The sequence below is a fragment of the Nicotiana tabacum genome, chromosome 9, assembly GCF_000715075.1.
Source record: "Nicotiana tabacum cultivar K326 chromosome 9, ASM71507v2, whole genome shotgun sequence".
Lineage (NCBI taxonomy): Eukaryota > Viridiplantae > Streptophyta > Magnoliopsida > Solanales > Solanaceae > Nicotiana > Nicotiana tabacum.
In genome coordinates this window covers 84,823,174-84,842,346 of record NC_134088.1, presented here as the reverse complement: position 1 = coordinate 84,842,346, position 19,173 = coordinate 84,823,174, and the positions used below count along the sequence as shown (strand labels likewise).

At 36.4% G+C, this 19,173-nt stretch overlaps 1 protein-coding gene across 1 annotated transcript; it reads right to left on the bottom strand.

Annotated features, from left to right (window-relative positions):
* Window positions 1-55: 55 nt before the first annotated feature.
* On the bottom strand, window positions 56-18,124 carry LOC107760557 (phospholipid-transporting ATPase 3). The gene is made up of 27 exons (XM_016578623.2): window positions 17,731-18,124; window positions 16,899-16,964; window positions 12,690-12,751; window positions 12,263-12,344; window positions 11,973-12,083; window positions 10,564-10,641; window positions 10,306-10,402; window positions 9,517-9,623; window positions 9,152-9,217; window positions 8,687-8,808; window positions 8,502-8,592; window positions 8,328-8,405; window positions 8,110-8,226; window positions 7,776-7,922; window positions 7,598-7,702; window positions 6,405-6,547; window positions 5,554-5,655; window positions 5,401-5,464; window positions 5,111-5,323; window positions 4,286-4,451; window positions 4,118-4,197; window positions 3,797-4,036; window positions 2,958-3,179; window positions 2,706-2,873; window positions 2,220-2,579; window positions 2,036-2,142; window positions 56-682 (listed from the first exon to the last, which is right to left on the bottom strand). Exons 1-27 carry the CDS (start codon window positions 17,887-17,889, stop codon window positions 382-384), a joined length of 3,654 nt encoding a protein of 1,217 aa, XP_016434109.1. The 5' UTR covers window positions 17,890-18,124; the 3' UTR covers window positions 56-381.
* Between the last annotated feature and the right edge of the window lie 1,049 nt (window positions 18,125-19,173).

Genomic DNA, 19,173 nt, shown 5'->3' with positions numbered 1-19,173 from the left:
CCCCTGAGCCATATTGCTGTAATCAGCTGAAATAACAAAATACAACTCATTTGAATTACCACTGCAAAAAGACTGATCTATTAATCATGTTCCTTGGGAATATCCAAACTATCAATAAACAGATACAAGCTTAACTATTAGCTGCTCCAACTTCCAGATAGTGTTACATCTGTATCGTTTTCTTCTGAACTAAATTTGCTACAGTGCTCACTAAACCTAATTATAACTATAACCCAAACAATCATAAGAGGGCGAGGCAGGTGGTAAAAGAATAAGACTACATGACGAGATATTACACAGCTAATTCTACGTATTAGCTAAATTGACTAGGTCAAAAGAGAAGTACAGTGTAAAGGGAAGAAAAACTGTACTATCTGGAAGTCAGTTATCCCGAGGCATCTTTGACCGTGGTTTCATACTTGCTCTCCGAGCTACATCCCACGCCTTTTGGGGGATTGAGACGCCAGCCTGAGATGCAAAAAATGACTCGTAGCCGGGTGAATCAAAGGCAAAACCAGTGTGTTTTGATTTCTGTCCAGGTAGTTGCCTTATTGCATAGCTCCTTTCTTCTTCTGGTGTAAGCTCATTTCCAATCTCCAGGACCCCCATCCTACTGTCGATCTCATACCTGTGGATTTCCTGAACAATCTGATAATCATAAGGGAAGAACCATCTTTGAACCCTGAAAAAAAGCAGCTAATATTGTTAAGCAAGAGTAGACCATCGATTTTTAAATAATATAAACAAATAAATAAATATTAAAGGCAAGAGCAAAAAGGTGATCAGAGGTCATATTTTGAGCTTTTATGAAGACTTGTTTACGGAAAAGGAGAAATTGAGACGCATGTGGCATGATGAACATGTGGCTATATTGACAGAAGACACTGGCTACAAAGACCTTTTTCTGAAGAAGCTGAAGCTGCTGTCAAACAAATTTAATGGGTAATAAAAGGCCCCTGGGCCTGATGGTTTCAATATGCTTTTCCATCAGAAGTGTAGGCATATTCTAAAGAAAGATATCATGAAGGCTATTGAGTATTTCTACCATGAAGGTACATTTGAAAGGAGCATCCATGCTAACTTCATTGCTCTCATTCCCAAGAAAAAAGGCGCCACTTAAATTAAAGATCTCAGACCAATAAGTTAGCGTGAGAGTTTTTATAAATTATTTCAAAGACGGGGGCTGAAAGATTGAAAAAGGTGATTGTCAAGTTAATATGCAGTAATAAAAATGCATTTATAAGGGGGAGACAAATTGTCAATGCAGCATTTGTAGCTAATGAATGCATTGATCATCACTTGAAGAGAAAGAAAGCTGGAGTTATTTGCAAACTGGACGATCATGTAAGTTGGCCTTTCCTATTGGTGATTATGAGACAAATGAAGTTTGGGGAGAAATGGATACAATGGATTTCTACTTGCATCTCTAAAGCTAGATTTTCTGTGTTGATTAATGGAAATTCCGAAGGTTTTTTCAAATCCAGTAGAGGACTAAGCGAGGAGATCCATTATCTGTACCTCTTTGTCATGGTAATGGAAGCCTTTGGTTTGATGCTTAAAAGGGCCGAAATGAATGGGTGGATAAAACGCTCCACCACAGAAGGAAATGGAGAGAACAGTTTGGTTGTTTCACATATAATATATGCAGATGACACACCAAGGAATTAGCAGTGAAAAGTTTATACAGCTGGAAGAATCCAAGTGAAAAACAATTTTTGTGGTAATCAATAAAAAACTAGCGTTGGCCCAAGCCACTTGCAAATGGTTCAATTGCATGTATATTCATGCTTAATCAAATTGGCAGGAAGGTTCCACAAATGGGATCCGCTGTTTTCATGCACAAACAGATTTTATTACCACTAGACAATAATGTTTCCTTCAAACGAACCATATTTAGCTGGATTTGACAAAATTTAGAAACAAAGTCCAGACAAATCCACAATTCTGAAATGGGTGCAATAATATTTTTTGGGCGAATAAAATACCTATCGTGATATTAGGTACGAGGACTTGAAAATTAACTAAAGAAACTTACCCCTGATAAATGAAGTCGCCAAAAAGAGCAGCAACAGGTACGAGAAGCAGAACAATGTAGAAATAAAATGTGCTCATCAAGACATAGATGACCAAATAGATATTCTTCTGCAGTGAGTAGGAATATCGGACATATTAGCATATGAATACTCACAAGAATACAGTAAATAAGTGACCAAACTCACCTGCTCCTTTGGCAAGGAAATACCCGAGTAAATGAAGACAAATATGAACCACAATATTATGCTCCCTCCAACAGTGATGTGATGCCATCTTGTAATTGTGTTGCACATCATAAGCAGACGCAAATTGACAGTTACAACAACACAAGTGAAAGCCATTGTACTAACATCCCACAGGCCAAACATCTTGCCAGATGAATTCATGCCCTTCGTACTTGAAGCAGTAACAAAATAATACAGCACCAATGATTGATATATTGCAAAGAAAGCCCAGATAATCACAACTCTCCATTTGAAGAAAGTATTTCTTATTCCTTCCTTGTATAACTCAGGATATTTCTTGGAGAGGGAAGCACTGACGTCCTAAATACACAAAAGAGGTGTAGCAATAGCCAAAAAAGGAATAACATAACAATTAGAGAAAAAGCTGGCTGACTTATTTGCCATCATATGTTGCTTAGAACTAACAAACTATAACACATCATATACCTTCTCAAAAAGCCCGAGAACAATAACAGGGAGAGCTGTGAACATCACATTATACAGAGACTGGAACCAATCATCATAGAACCTTTGACCAGAGAATCCAGTTTGGAAGGTAAACCAAAACTGAGTCAGGGTAAATGTCAGATTCTTGTAGTAGAAATATGTGACGACCTGCATGTAAAAGTTCTAGATCACATAATTACCCTAACAGAGATCATGCAGTTTTGTGCACAAAGATCATATAAACTTTTAAACCTTGCATATTCTCAGATATGACCAGCGTCCATGGACAAGCAGTAAATCAGCGAGAAAACGGAACTGAGCTACTGCAAAATCACTAGCCATCACTGCTTGCATTCCCTCCTGTCCACTTATTCCAACACCAACATGAGCAGCTTGAATCATACTCACATCATTAGCTCCATCACCAATGCTGAGAGTTATTCTGTTTGCCCCCTTCCTAACCAAGCTTGTCACCTGAAAAACAGTGGAAGAAGTTGCTAAAACCTGTATCATTACAATCAAAAAGCTCATCCTAACTTGAAGAGAAATTACAATGTTTTTAACTTGAAGAATTACACTGTTGAAATTAGAAAAAATCACAGTGAAACCTGAAGAAACCTAAACTTGAAACTGGAACCACGAAAAAGAATTTCAAAACATTAAATATCTGAGATTAACGACCTCTTCTCTTCTTTCTTTTTGGATAAGTTATTTGAGAATAATGAGCTCTTACTATGAAGTCATATAGCAACAATATTTTGAGAAAGGTAACAAGCGACATTGAGATGGTGTATTTTTATATTAAGTCTTGAAAGAGAAACAGATGCATAGATTAAAATAACTTCTGTTTTCTGCCTAGAATTGCATGATGGGATAACAGGGGAAAAGATGGATGACTCCACCCCATATGTTTATTAACCAAACATAAACAGCTTAATTTGAAGAAACCACAAGTCAGCTTGACAATTCCAAGACTAACGAAACTGCAACAGGAATAAATGAAGTGATCATCCATATTAAGTCACCCATATTCAACAGACAGAAAAGTTCAGTTAGTAACCATTCAAGGAAAACCACCTACATGACCTCACCTGTGCTTTCTGCAACGGAGAAACACGGCAGCAAACCACTGAACTGCAATTCAAACTTAAATTCAACAGCATTACACGAAGACTCGGGTCTAATGCATACATCAAACACTTCCCGTCAATTATTAGTGCTAATTTTGGTCCAGATACAGAACGAAGATGCTCCTGCGCGTCCTCATAACACCTTTTAAGCTCGTTCTGCACTGTTTCTTGCATAAAACGAGCAAGCTCCACCTGATCACCCTGTGAATGAACACAAAAAGAATTGTTAAATAATGTGTATTTTGTAACTGACAAACAGGAAGATTGAGAAGTACTGCTCACTCTATCTTCCACTTCTCTGATTGCATCAGTTTCTGAACTAATGATAAATTGTTTCATGCTGTTATTGATCAACTTGCACGCTGCAACATATGCAAATGAGACTAGGATAAGATGGTGCAAGTTGAATCAAGATTAACAAATGATAAACTGCCTGTCATCAATGCTAACCATAAGCTATATTTATTGCTGTTTCCAATTTGTCACCGGTAAGCACCCAAATCTTAATTCCAGCCCTTGAAAGCGTCTCTATGCACTCAGGTACACCTTCTTGAAGCTTGTCTTCTATAGCAGTGCATCCAATCAAGACAAGATCCTTTTCTATCAGCTCTGCCACCTGTAAAATGCTAAATGCTTACACTCTTTCGACCACCAATAAAACCTTGGCATTAACAATGACAAGAGAAGATTTCCAAGCTAAAGCACACAATTGTGAGAGTAACCACAATTATAAAAATATCAATAATAATCACCCAATATACCACTTCCATCCATTTATATTCTGTGTATTCAAGAATATTGTAATCTAAGACACGGATAAACCATTAAATAGTCAGGTTTTACGCAGGTGAAAGCTATATTATCCAGTCTCTAGAATGATCACAGTTGGCAAATCAATTTCAGATGTGTTATTCAAGTCAGGAACCAGGGCCCAGAACAGGAATTCCAAGAAGCTTTGGATAATCTGGACTAGACAGTTCAACACAGAAGCAGTGTGTTTGGCATCACAAACTGGCAAAAGAAAACCACCTCTCTTAAATTAAAAGATGAGCATAATAACGCTAGAACGAGCAAATCCAATGGAAATAAGAACTTAAATGCGTATGGAAATAATTGCATTCTACCCCTCAAACTAAAATGACATCACAACAAAACGGATGAATAAGTCAAGACAAAAGTCAATCCCAGAAAGAAAGCAAAATCAGAACAACTGAAAAGCTGGAAATCTGGAAAGATGATATAAACTTAAAGGGCAATAGTTTACATTATGCTCACCTCATCCAATTTCTTCTCACGGTCTCGGAGAGAAGATTTAGCTTGAATGAATTTCTCATTCCATTTTTCATACATATCAGGGGTTAAATCTCTATAAGCCAAGCAAAGTGTCCGAAGTCCAGCAGCCCCAAATTGCTCCAAGTGTTCCCTAGTTCTTTTCCTCAAATCATTGTCTCCATCTTGCAACCTCTCATAAATTACATTATCTGCACCCTGAAATAAGTAGTCTTTATGATAACTTCGTACTAAAGGAATCTCCTCAAATGCATCGTTCCACATAAAGTGCCTACCTTGCAGTAGAGAACCAATCTGCCTTCAGGATAACGACATACAACAGACTGGCGCTTTCTCGTACTAAACACAAAACGGAAGGATAATAGTCAACCTCGTTAGGCATCACGCAGGTAATCCAAGCTAATATACAAGTTAGAATGTGCTGACACCTGTTGAATTCGAGAACATTTAGAATCTCATAGGGAACATCTTGAATCTTCCCCATCTTCTCAACATGTGACTCGCGTACATAAATCATAGTTGGTGTACGTCTGCAGAAAATTTATATTCATGGTTACCAGTGACCCAGCTAAAACAGAAATAGTGCCAAAAAGCAGTATGATTAACTCTTTCCAGAATCTTAGACCTCGCAGATATTTATTAATTAATTCTAGTTCTAATTACACAATGGCCCCTTCTGATAGAAAATGCCCTCTTGATAACAATTGCACAACTAATTTTTCTTTTTTTGTTTTAAGTTGATCAATCACTCACCAAAAAGCCTACTAAGTTCAACCGTTGTTGAGAAAATAAAGCATGCAACTCAGAGGTAGCCCAAAATGACTATATATATCTGAATATCAGCGATAATTATCACCCAATATAGTACTTTCATCCATTTATACCTCCTATGGAGCTGGCACCAGGAACGGCATCCTGCTGAAAATGTGTTGTGATTTTATTCTCTTCTCACATGCTTCAATAAAATAAGTAAATAATAACAGGAACTGGATCTACAGTAGCTTTCCGATGAAAACTATTCTCCTATCAGATAATGACTCCATATCGGCGCTTATTCTCTTCTCCTGAATAAAATAGCGTCCCTATGATGAGTGCTCTCCCATTATATTATGACTACTTTCACTACTATGATATGTAGATAACCATATTCCAAAATCTTCAAACCTAGTGGTGTATGTTAGTAACCTTCAACATTTATTTCATAGGCTAAGTTTCAATAAACGGAACCTTATGGCAGAAGACAACATAAATGTAACAGTAATTCTAAAGAGGCACACACTTGTAAAAGAAGAAGCCAAAATTTTTTGCTGCTACAACCAAAGCAGACTCGTCCGGGGATGCCGCTTGATATCGTATTTTTTCTGGGGTTTCTTCACCTTCAGGCAGCACCGTATGGCATATAGCAAGGCATCTGAAAAATTCCTGAACAAACAACCCTAGCCTCATTAAACTAGCCATCTATAAGTGCTAGATAAGTAAGTGTTAGTGCACCCATGTGACAGTTGTTTTACAAGGACAACTCAATATGAAGGTGATAGTTCACACACAAAATATACCCTTGTGAGTTTAAACTCCCTTCATTCCCTACATAAAATTCACCTTTCCTTTTGCAAATAAATTTCACTTTCCCAAGAAAGAGTTCTATGATAGATTATATGATAGAAAAAGTTACATTGGACCCACTTCAACTCACGTATTGTAATTTTCTCTATTCTGATACTAAACAATCAAAAAAGCAACTATGAGCTCACATTTTCCCCCTTCTGAAACCAAACAACACATATTTCAACTTCTCTTAACAATCATACAAATTCAAACGTAGACACTGAACTTGGAAAAGAAATGGAAGTTCACACCACAAAGTACTAGACTATTAATTGAAGGCTTTAGGTTAGAATTGTGGGAACTACTTCATCTAACAGCAAGGGGACATCTTTAGATTTGTATACGCCGCCTCACACTATGACCTAATTGTTTTTTCTTGTACCAAGCATGTGGCAAATATTTTGTCAATGGACAGTGGTAAGAAGCAACCTAGTCCCTAGAATCTGTGTGCGCTCTGGTATCACGTTGAACTTTGTGATCTGCCTCTTCTAAAGGTTTTAAGGTCAGAGAGGGATATTTTATTTATCTGTTTTAAGTTTATACAGGGATAACTAACCTCAAAAAGAAGAACGACAGAGAAGAAAGCAAGATAATAAGAAAATAAGATTTTCATTACTAGTCTAGTGTTGATTAAAGATTTGACTGAATTTGATACCAAAAACTTCATAAGCAAGAAGTGAAAACTCTTATGATTGAATTTTTTATTTTATTTTTTAAAAAAAAGATAGTTCAAAGACAGCAATTTTCTTTTCCTTTTTTCTTTTCAAAAGAAAACCTATGGCATTTGATTGTTCAAACGTGACAATTATTACTATAAAAAAAACTCATGTTCTCCTTTTATTCCAAAAATAATAATCATATATTTACCCTGCATGAATAAGGATTAGGCTCATTCCTCCAGGCACCTCGCATCAGTCGAGCATCATCAAAATTGAAACCTTTCTCTCGCGCTTCAGTTGATGATTTCTTAGCCTGTAACAATTCTCAAAATCAACGCAAGACAGAGTCATGAATCTGTCTTTATCTTGCCCAAGAGTATATTTACCTCAACTTTCAGCCCAATTCGCTGAGCAGTTCCCATCTCAATTTCACTGACACCAGTGCCATATATCTCTCCACCGATTGAACACTTAAAAAACTCCATCAAGTTCCTCGTAAGAGTTCCAGTTTTGTCAGAAAATATGTATTCCACCTGTCCATAGAGAAGTAGCCAGTGGCTCATGAACTCATTTGTTAAGAACATACACTAGAGCAGAGGGTAAAAATTGAAGCAACCACTCTTGTTTCCTTGTTGTGCAAAATCACTGTTTATGTTAGCGCACATAGAGATCGTCTAAACAAATTAATTTCAACCCCTTCGTAACAGCATAAACATTTACCTGCCCAAGTTCCTCGTTCAAATTAGATGTCCTAGCCTGTGCGGGGGTGTTGCTCTCAGCATGGTACATGTGCAAGTCATTGTTGATAAACTTATTGGACTGTATAAATTTAATCATCTGAAAGTGACAAAAGAAAGTAAGATGAAAGCACACAGAACATTAAAATCAAAATCTGCAAAGCACCAAAACAAAAAACAAAGAAACTGCCATTAATCTACCTCAACGGAGACATAGAGAGAGATCGGAATAATCGGTGAATAGAGAGTGATTAAAGTGAACATGGTCAGAACTGCAACCTGAGCAGACAGCAAAAGAGTAATTGGAGACACAAATAGGGAGAAGTGCTGCACAGACAAGTGGAAAGATAAACATGTCAGAATCTACACAATTACCACAAATCTATTGTCAGGGTTGGATTGTGGGTCTGAATTTTTGCTACTTTCAAACCGCAAATAATAGTACTTCTCGTTTATGAAGATACCACTGCAAAATTCCAAGCCAATCCAAAATTTTCAGCATGGAGGAAAACGTAACAGAAGTTCCAAAATAGCAGGAAGGGTATAGCAATTGATCAAACCTGCCTATGGCTCCCAAGAGACACATACATAGAAGAGCACTAAAGAGAGCGATAATAAGTTTGTCAAGTTTCTTCTCCAAAGTGCTTCTTTTGGAAGGAATTTTCATAGAATTCATCATAACCTGTATTAAACCATGGTTGGCAGAAGCAACTGAGAATAAGAACCAAAGTGAAAAGCCAAGTAGCAATGGCCGCAAAGCAAAGCGATGTAGAAACAGCAATATAGAATATCACATAAAACAAGGTTGCTACTGTAACTTTATAACACAAGAATGCAGCAAAATAGTTGGAGAAAACATCATTACTGAATAGATCATGACATTAAACCTACTTCCTTGAAACATTCTTGACAAGGATGCTATAAATAAATAAAAAGGTATGCTGCACCCTCAAAAAGAAAAAAGAACAGGAAGAAGCAAAGGGAAGAGAAAAGGGTAACTTATAAGTTAAATTCAGACTCAATACCTTTGTTTCATGCCCAGTGAAAATGACAGCCCCGACAATGTACTCAGTGTTTCTCAGACTGCACCCCTGGAAGAAATACAGCGATATCAAGAAGAAAACATGAAACTAAAATTCACCAAATGTACTATGAATTAGAGATATCACAACTTAGCAGACAAAAATTCAAAGATAAGTCATAAAAGGGAATGGACAAGAATAGCAGGTGAATAAATGGCAAAGAACAGATCATAGTCAGCTAGGATATCTGCTCGAAGATGCATTTACCGTGAACTATATTTTTTTCCCTTAATCAGTATATACCACACAATATTTAAAACCAGAAACATAAAATAAACAAATGGGGAAACAACATAAGAAATACATACCCGTAAAAGAAGTTGATTTGGACTGAGTGGCAAGGTTTGCTTTTGAATAATCAAATTGCCAGTGAATGTGTACAATGAGTTATTAGGCTGCTCACATTGTACTTCGCCTGGTTAAAGTAAAATGCAAGAGAACATCAAACACGTAATATTATCAGGGCAAGATCTTCCTAAAGTTGCAATCAGATAGGTCAGGCTTCTATGGAAGAAGCATTTGATATTCGTCATCATAATTCTGATATAAAATAAACAATAACATCTCTTCTGGGAAGCATCTGCGGGAGATCATGATACACATGGTTGCACATCTTAAATGTGTTTAAATAGCATCCTTCATTAACACATTTAGAAAAGTGAGTATACATTTTCATCAAATGTAATAGCATGTGAGCAATGGCTTGACTTGTGCACTTCATGCTGAGATCTGAACATTTATCAACCATATATGAACTTAGATGTGAAGTAGTTGTAACTAAACTGCAACTACTAACGTTATGAAGTGCATTTTACGAAAGAACCAGCTATAGGATTTGTCCCGCTAATCATTGGAATAACTTTTCATGGACTGAACATAAATCTGACACGTCGAAGGATATCAAGCAGCAAGCATTTGAAAAGCTGGAAATAAGGAATTCCACACATCTATTTCAGAGGCTATATGCTACAACAGTACAACTAGATCTTCCACTGGACTTGAAGTAATTTCATTGCACTTGTACAACCAAATGTCAATATTACATGCATTATCATGCAGATATATTTGATTGGTCAATAGCAGTAGAGAAACCAAACCTCTGAATTCAGATACTTTCTCAGGAGACACATAATCCCAGGTCTTCTCCAGTGCCTTTCTGATCTTTAAATTAGTTTCACCATCCAAATTCGCCGTCTGAGGAAATCCATGTACCAGTTAGTAGAGAGCATGATGGAAGAGACGAAAACCAATACATTTATTTGTGACATTATCCAAGTACCTCTTTTCCAAATACTTTAGAGCAACCTATCTTTTATCACAAGTAAAAAAGAAATCAGATAAGGATCAAGTACAACCTCAATATAGCAGACTCCGTCTGGGTTTGTGCTGGCAAGAAAGATAAGATCTGCGGGGAAGAACTCATCCTGCTTAACCTGCAAGAAAAAGGCTTCTTGTACAACCTTACATTCTTCGAGCAATTTTCTTCAGAAGGCTGTATAAGAGTTCCTTCAAAGTGCAAAAACTACTTTTGAATAACCGAACTGAAATCATTCCTAAATCAATAGTTAGGGAGGAGTGGGTGGAAAGCATTTTCCATTTGTGAAGTGTGCATCCAGAATGTCAACCACATCAGTGATGGACTATCCCCGCGCTGAAAGGACAAAGCAAGCTGAACAAGCAGACTGCATTGATCTTGCAACTCTTCAGATTCAACAATATTCAAAACTGTAAGATTCTAAATAACTGGTGGTCCACGCGCCTCAAATTCTAGAGCTTAACCCATAGTTCAAATGAATTAAATAGCCCAGGCTTATCCCTTGTTTTATAATAAGACAGCTTTATTGAGTCGTTGCTACCAATTTAATACCATGAGGAGCCACAGCCACTACTTTATTATTGGGATGGACTTCTTGAATAAGTATTCCCTTGTTTATTTAAAACAGCTTTGGAATTTATCCATGAAATGAACAGATGGTCTGCAGCACAGAACTGCACCAAGTAGTGATTTGCTAGAGATGTGCAATTAACAGAAAAGTAAAAATAAATACTCTAGCAATTTTGCATAATCAAAAGTGAATATTAATTGTATAGCTTCTTCTGCAAATGCACTTTACCTCCACCAAGGAGGGAAGGTAAGGTTAAATGACTTCTGCACATATTAGTAAGTTACCATAGATCATCTTCCCCATCCCAATTGCTGTGGGCTCAAAGCCAGAATTTAGAAGGAGATATAATCACACTAACTGGTGTCATGACCAGACATCCAGCTCCTAAAACGCCATGGTAAATTTTGGCTTCTATATAAATTAACCAAAGAAGCAAACCCAGAACAGCCACTTCTGTATTTTAACTTTTGCCAATTATCCACAATAGCCAATTTGAACTATGAGCTAAACTTCTTGTCTTGTGATGCAACAGTTCCAGTTACCTAGGTTACCAAGACTGCCCGCTGGAACTGTGTCAGTAGGGGTGGACAGTGACATACTTCAAATGAACTCCCCAAAATATACAAAAAGCGTTTTCCACTCTGGTAACACACTTGTGCCTTAGACTCACACCCTTGCTCATATAACATATAGCAGTTGACAAAACAAGCTAAATAAAGATCCTAGAGAAAGTTACAAAACATGTAAATGGATGTTAATAATGAGTACCAAAACAATAGATATGAAATGGCAAAACCATATCCTGATAATCCACTTTACAAGACACGATGCAGAAGAAGAAGCAAAGTTCAAAGACCCCGTTACACACTTATACTTACTCTCACGATATCTCCAGCCTGCAGCTTCTTCCATGGTACATTTACCCATTTCTGGTCTTGCAACATGTCTATGGGGGAGTTATTGATAGACATGTCATTCTGAAAACGCTTCTGTTACAAATAATAAAGGAAGGAACAAGAAAGGAAAGCATAAGCACATAGCTCCGAATCAAAAGGGGAAAAGGATAAAGGTGTCAATAGAATTTTACTCTATTTAACGAATATAGTCCATATAACAGTCAGTTTAAGAACCAAAGGAGAAAGAAGGCAATGAAGTAGATAGTACTCACCCAGTCCTCCCAAGCCTCCTTAATTAGAGAAACAAGAAGCACCATGCTCAAAGGAAGCACATTTGTTATTGGACTTACGGGACTGCATTCAAACAAGATTCTTTTTTCAGGTGCAAATCATGAAAAAACATAGCAAATGTCATTCAGGTATAAATTAATTTCTTGAAATAGCTTGCAAGATGACTTATAGACCAAGACAAAAAATAAATAAAGGGAAATTTCATTACTTAGTGTCAACGGCCAAACAACCTCCAATAGCATCACGCATCATTGAACTCTAATCTAGTTTAGATGCTTAACAAAAAACAATAACCCCACTCTCTCTAAACTAGACTCTTCTCTCATTTTCAGCACAAATAATGCATAATCGGAGAGAGAGATAATAAGGGTAAGCCACATAAAAACATTACATAGTAGTAATTTATACCTTATTGGAGTGCATGACAAAATTGAGATCATAAGGAAGTAGAGATTAGCCACCCGCCTGAACTGTCAGTATAAGAAGAATGGTACAGAAATAAGATGAAGGTTACAGAAAGACAGATTGAACAATACGGATGTATGGCCTCATGAAAAAATTTCATGTCAAATACCTTATCAAAAAGTCATGCCTAATTCAAATTGAATCCACTCGCTATAGATAAAATGATTTAACAGTCTAACACACTAATAGACTACAACGCCAGTCGTTGTTCAATAAGGTTAAACAACTTTATTAATGATGGGAAAATCTCCGGTATAAAAATTGTATACCAAAGGTAGAGAATCTACAAAAAAAGAAAAAAAAGTGAGACTCTACAAGAGACACTTTATTTTCTATACAAACTGAAACCTCATGGGTGCTCAAAAAGAAACTAGGGATAAAAATATATTCTTCACAAATATAAAATCATGCTCTAGTGTTCTATCCCTTCAAAAACCCTCTTATTTCTCTCCTTCCAAAGATACACATCAAGGCTAGTGAAGCAACATCCTAAGCTCTTCATCTTTTCTTCTTCTTTTAAAGGTCCAGCTAAATGGTTCCCCAATCACTAAGTCTGCCATCGTCCATTGTAAACCAGACCATTTCAAAATATCTCACCACAGTCGAGATACTACTAACAGGGAAAAAGGAGATGATCTATGTCTTCGCCGAATTTTTACACACAAAACACCAATTGACATATGTAAACCTCTTTATTAATTTTTTTGTTGTCATAATCACTCCCTTTGCCGCTAGCGCAAAAGGAGATGATCTACGTCTTCGCCGAATTTTTACACACAAAACACCAATTGACATATGTAAACCTCTTTCTCAATTTTTTGTTGTCAAGATCACTCCATCTGCCGCCGGACAAGCAAAAAGCACACATTTTCTAGTCCCCTATAAATCCAAACCGATAGGTTTGAAAATGCAGGTCGTTAATAAAAATATTTTCCTTATAAAGAAAAGGTTTGAGAAGGCAGATCCTTCTACGACCAAAAGCTTATGGTAATATGACTTAATATAGAACATTTTGTCGCATTCCAACCCCCATGTACCAGTGTTGTCAAAGGATCATTTGAGGTACGCTTAAGGCCCAAGCGCAGAGAAGCTCAAGGTAGGCGCTTCGCCTCGCTTAGGTTGTGCTTCAGCGTAGGCAAGGCACTAAGCCATGCGTCTTATTACCCATAAGTTCTACTTTGAATAGAGCGGTACTTAACAATAAATATGATTGGCCAAATATATGTCAATTGTTAAGGAAATCAGTATAAATGAAGTCGCTGCTCTGTTTTTGCATTACATATATGTTTTTATTCTATTTCTTCGTTGCATCTTTTTCCACTGAAGTCCTCGCATCTTTTAAAGCCCCGATAGACCTAGAGCACTTTTAACTTTTTTCGCCTTTGACAACATTGCCATCTACACAAGTCTTGATTGGCTAACATTATGTTTTGCTTGTAGACCATTTCAACTAGGCTTTGGAATTTCGTTATGCCCCCATCTTAGAGATTCCTCTTAAACTCTAAATCCCAATGACCCCGTATCCTCTTTCTATGTTGTACGATCATCACTTTCTAGCACAAACTCTGTAGATGTTAAAAATGTAGGCCTTAACGTACTCTTCCACACCAATTGTGCTCCGAAAAACCGAACATTTTTCCATCCTCAACCCTGAATACAATGTAGCAACTATGTAGCCATTGAACTCATTACATCCCTTCATGATAATTCCTCTATATGCCGCACCGAAAATGAAGAGTAGTGTTTTTAGGCTTCCAAACCCCTTCACAATTCTATAAGTTTTTGCTATCACAGTTTTTGATACAACATGCTCCCCAACCCCAAATCTCCATATCTAGTGTCTTTCACCGTGAGGGCTGAGAGTCCGAGCCTATTTTAGATCCATTTAAGGCTGAGATTTGAACCCAATTCCATCTTTGAGCAACGATTATCCTTCGTTTGCACGACTAGAGGCCACCAATCACCCTGGCCTATGGACAAATTGGCCTAAGAAGCTCCTTGTGTCATCGTCTCCTTTTATAACTTATTTTTGTGACTTGATCTACAACTATTTGTTATGGTACATCGTCATTTCAAGCGATCGTGGCATCTCTTCTCCTCCTCTACTCCACCTCGATCTCCACCTTCCCTTTCTCCCTTTTTACCTCCCTCCTCTGTTCTTCCTTCCACCCCACTCCAATCACCATTAGTGTGAACTCCAACATTGACCAGATCTTGAAGAATGAGTCACCCTCATCTGCTAAAATTGTTGGCGAAAAATTTGCTTCCTTTCTTGACAAGAGTTCTCATTATAGTCACGTCCATCATACTGCACTACGCTTTTACAAAACCTCCACATAAATGCGCAAGTTTTTTCGACAAATCATGGCAACTAATGAATATTCAACCTAGCTAGATTGGCAATCATCTCCCCTTCTTCTCTTATCTCGACATCCCGAAATATTTGTCCGCCTCCCCAACCAAAAATAGGCCTCTCATATCCGTTGAGTGCCTTCATGGAGCACCATGATAGCTTCATCTTTAAATGATAAACAAAACAGGAAAGTTAGACTCCCCCAATAAAAAGACTTTCCGCCCACGTGCTATTCCCATGCCTCCGTAGCCCATCCAGAAATGGCGTTCAGTTATCTGACCTTATGCTGAAATCTACACATCAAGTATCTTCTTAGGAAATTTTTTCTTTATTGTGTTTCTTGGGAAACCATAAACTTAGGTTCACGACCTTCCACCATCAACAGGTATCCACGACTAAGCGCATTACCGGTCGAGCTAATGCATATGTCTTCTATTTAAATCGACAATTCATCTAGATCTATTTGAAGCATCCAAGCAGGTTCAAGCGTCTGAAGAGCATATTTACTAAAACAAATATGATCACTTTGATAAGATATACACTTCATTTTTCCTCTATATTTTTTTACGGATTATGGTTCTTTTGGGGTACATTGAACCTAAAAATATTAAATCCAAGTGAAATGCCCAATGTCCTACTCTTGAGGAAACTAAATTTGGATATACTTGAGGCAGTCACTTAACTAGGAGCACAGGTCCCAGTTATTTAAAGTTCATCTGGGAACTAAAAAGCACCTATATGGAGCCATGTTTTTGTTAGGTAGAGAATGTGACTTCAAATATGTAGTAAATGTTTTTCTTCTTTTTTAATGTTGGCTTGAACAGGAAGCATGAGACTATAACACTTGTTTTGTATTGCTCAACCACAAGGCAACTCTGGGAGGTTTTGCTGAATAATTTTGGGGTCATATGAGTGATACCTAAGTCTGTTAAGTCTCCAATCCAGGATGCTGGCAGAAAAGAACTGAAGATGTTGTGAAAAACAATTCCTGCATATGCTGGATCATATGGACAGAAAGGAACTGCAGGTGCTTTCAAGGGAAAGCTTAAACTGTACATATACTAGAAAATAGATGCCTTTACTTGTTAGCGCTCTGGTATAGGTTACAAAATGTATGTGAAGTAGATGAAATGGTAGAATGTATCAGCACTGTATCAGCTTGAATTTTATTTTGTAAATGGAATCACTACTTCTGTACGGACTTGCTAGTGCTGGTATCTTTTGCCGCAACAAAAGTCTTATTTACCTTTCCAAAAAAAGGGATATAAAAGCTATCACTTGTGGCTCCCTTCCTACCAAACAGAAACAATTCAAAATACAAACTTTGTCTAAATCCATTTCACAAGCTACAAGGATTAAAATGAAGGAATGAAAATGAAAGGGAATTGACTCGACGATTTGCCACTAGAAAGGACACTAAGCTGCTACCCAACGGAAAAAAAATTAGGGACGAAAATAGTTTTTTTTTTAGATGGATTTTTATCACCTGATAGCGTATAAAATAAACACCCTCAAAAAGTCTCATTAGTTACTAAAGGAACTTCTCTCGCTCATTAGTTACTAAAGAAACTACAAACCCTGTGTATGTGTCCTCTAAATTATTTTTTTGATGAAAAGGTAAAAGTGTGCCCTCTAAATTATATGCTAATACTGTGTTGCTTTCCATTGGAAGAATAAAATTAACTGTTTTTTATGAAGAGAACAAAACTAACTGTTTAAGTCGGCATAAATGCAGAAAGCTTAACTAAGCAAAATAACATGCCTAAAAAGGGCACAGGATAAGAGCAAAACCAATTTACCTGTTCAAATAACCCCTTTGGCAGGAATGTTATGACATCATACTTCGTAGTTGAAACAGAATTTCCCTGAAAACAAAAGCATTGCAACTAATCAGATGAAAGCTAAAATATGTGTAGAACAGACTTGGTGGCGTCCGAGGAACACAATTTATCAAAGAGGGACAATAGCTACCACTTGACATTTTCCTTAATAAATCATTTACCTGCACCTTGTCAGCACAAGGCATATTTACATTTGATTACACTTTACTAATCCATCTAAATAGATTGACAGAAAAAGAAACTGAACTTTCTCTTTTCTATTTTTCCTTTTTCCTTTTTCCTTTTTCCTTCTCCCTTAATCAGTTGACCAAACAGCTAACTTACATAACCAAAAGTTTAAGACTATATTGGACACTAGGGATTTAAGGAAATTAAATGAAAATCAGGAATATCATTTCTTCTTTCTTATTAATTCTTTGTGTGTGGAAATAAGCACACACCCAAAACACACTTAAGACACGGAAATAAGAGATCCTCTTGCAAAACAAAACAAGGACTATTTTACTTCATTATAATCATGCACATTATAGCTACTATACTGACCCGTAAAAGTACATTAATAGTGTATACAATCTTTCTACTCTGTCAGTTCACATAAATTAAACCCAAATATAAAGGGTTTAACTTACATGTATTAACAAAATTAAGATTTTTCTACACTATCGGGTTGTTCCTCACTATTCATTATGCTCATAAAAATAAAAAATTTAAAAATATAAATATTAATACTAAGTCGCTGCACAGTCACTACTAGTCCGTATCCAGTAACTTAAGTAGGAAATATCAGTACCTTGAATTTGGCAAGGGCATTAGCTTCACGATCATTAACGAAGACAGTACGATGACCGGGTGCTTGAGGTTGTACACTACCAAGACGAATGCTTCGAGAAGATGAAATACGATTAAGTATCGGTCCCGATCTAGATCCTCTCCATCCTCCTCCGGCCATTCTGAAACTTCTTGTCGATCTCACCGGAACCGGAGAAATTACTTGCACGGCGATAAATTATTCTTTGAACTGACTTGTATTTAGTTGAATGAAGTAAAAGAAGAAGCTTCGAAGAATTGACTTGGTTGGAACTTCATCTTCTTTCCTTTGTTTGCGTGAGGGGATTTTTGCGGGTGATATTTATTTAAGCTGCTTTAAAAAATAATTAATTAAAATATGAATCTGATTCGTGCGTGATCCATTTCGTGCTCCATGTTGAAATAGTTTTGAGGTATACTGCGGCGTCGTTCTGATGTTACGCTCCATATAATTTAATCTGAAGTTATCCCTTTAGATTAAAGAAAACTATCAGTAACGAACCATGTGATGGTCAAAAAAAAAATGACTTTGAAAATCTTCAAAAAGAGATCAAATAAATAGTTCTCCAAAAATTCAAAAAAATTAAATTTGCAAATTCTAAAACAAGTGTAACGCTATGATCTGCTATTTGGTAGTAGAAGTTGCTTTTCTTCTTCTTTATAATGGAACATTATTCTAATTAATTTTACAAAATTATTGATTTTATAACTTTCTATTATATGGAAAATATAAGTTTATATTATGAGCTTGGAAATGCTTAAACTTTCAATTCATAGTGTAGAATGCATCTAACACGATGTCGAAAGATATATTTTGATATTTATAACTTCTCTAATTGAGTAAAAGGTTAAATTTGTCTCATACTATTTAGAATTGAGTATCTTTGCACCCATTAAACTTTTGAATTTTAATCAAATATTACTCCCGTCATTAGCAAAAAAAAATTAAGAATAAATAAAGATTAGTAAATAATTAGATCTATTAGCGTACGTTGAATAAATCAAAGATCTAATCAAATGCTATCAAAGATAAACTATAATCTATTAGAATATTCCATAGTAGTGAAGATAATAGTAATATCTGGCTTGCATGATGCTTTTCTTTATTTTTAATTAGTATAAGCGGAATAGTTTTTTTTAATTACTGAAAAATGAAACAGATGTAGTCATAAGATAGTTAAATCTAGCCACTTGTTAGAGAGGTATTGTTGCGAGCATAGCTATCTTCATTAACTTGTAAATAAGATTTACGACTCTATGCTTTTAGTCTTTAGAACCTTTGGATCAATAGAAACAATAATAATATAAACAAGTTTTCTAATGATCTGTCTAAGAACCTAGTTTGCATGTGCATTAACGAGTTTGATTTATAAGCAAATATTTCTACTAGTCCGGAGACTCTCAAAATTGTGCATATTAAATGGCA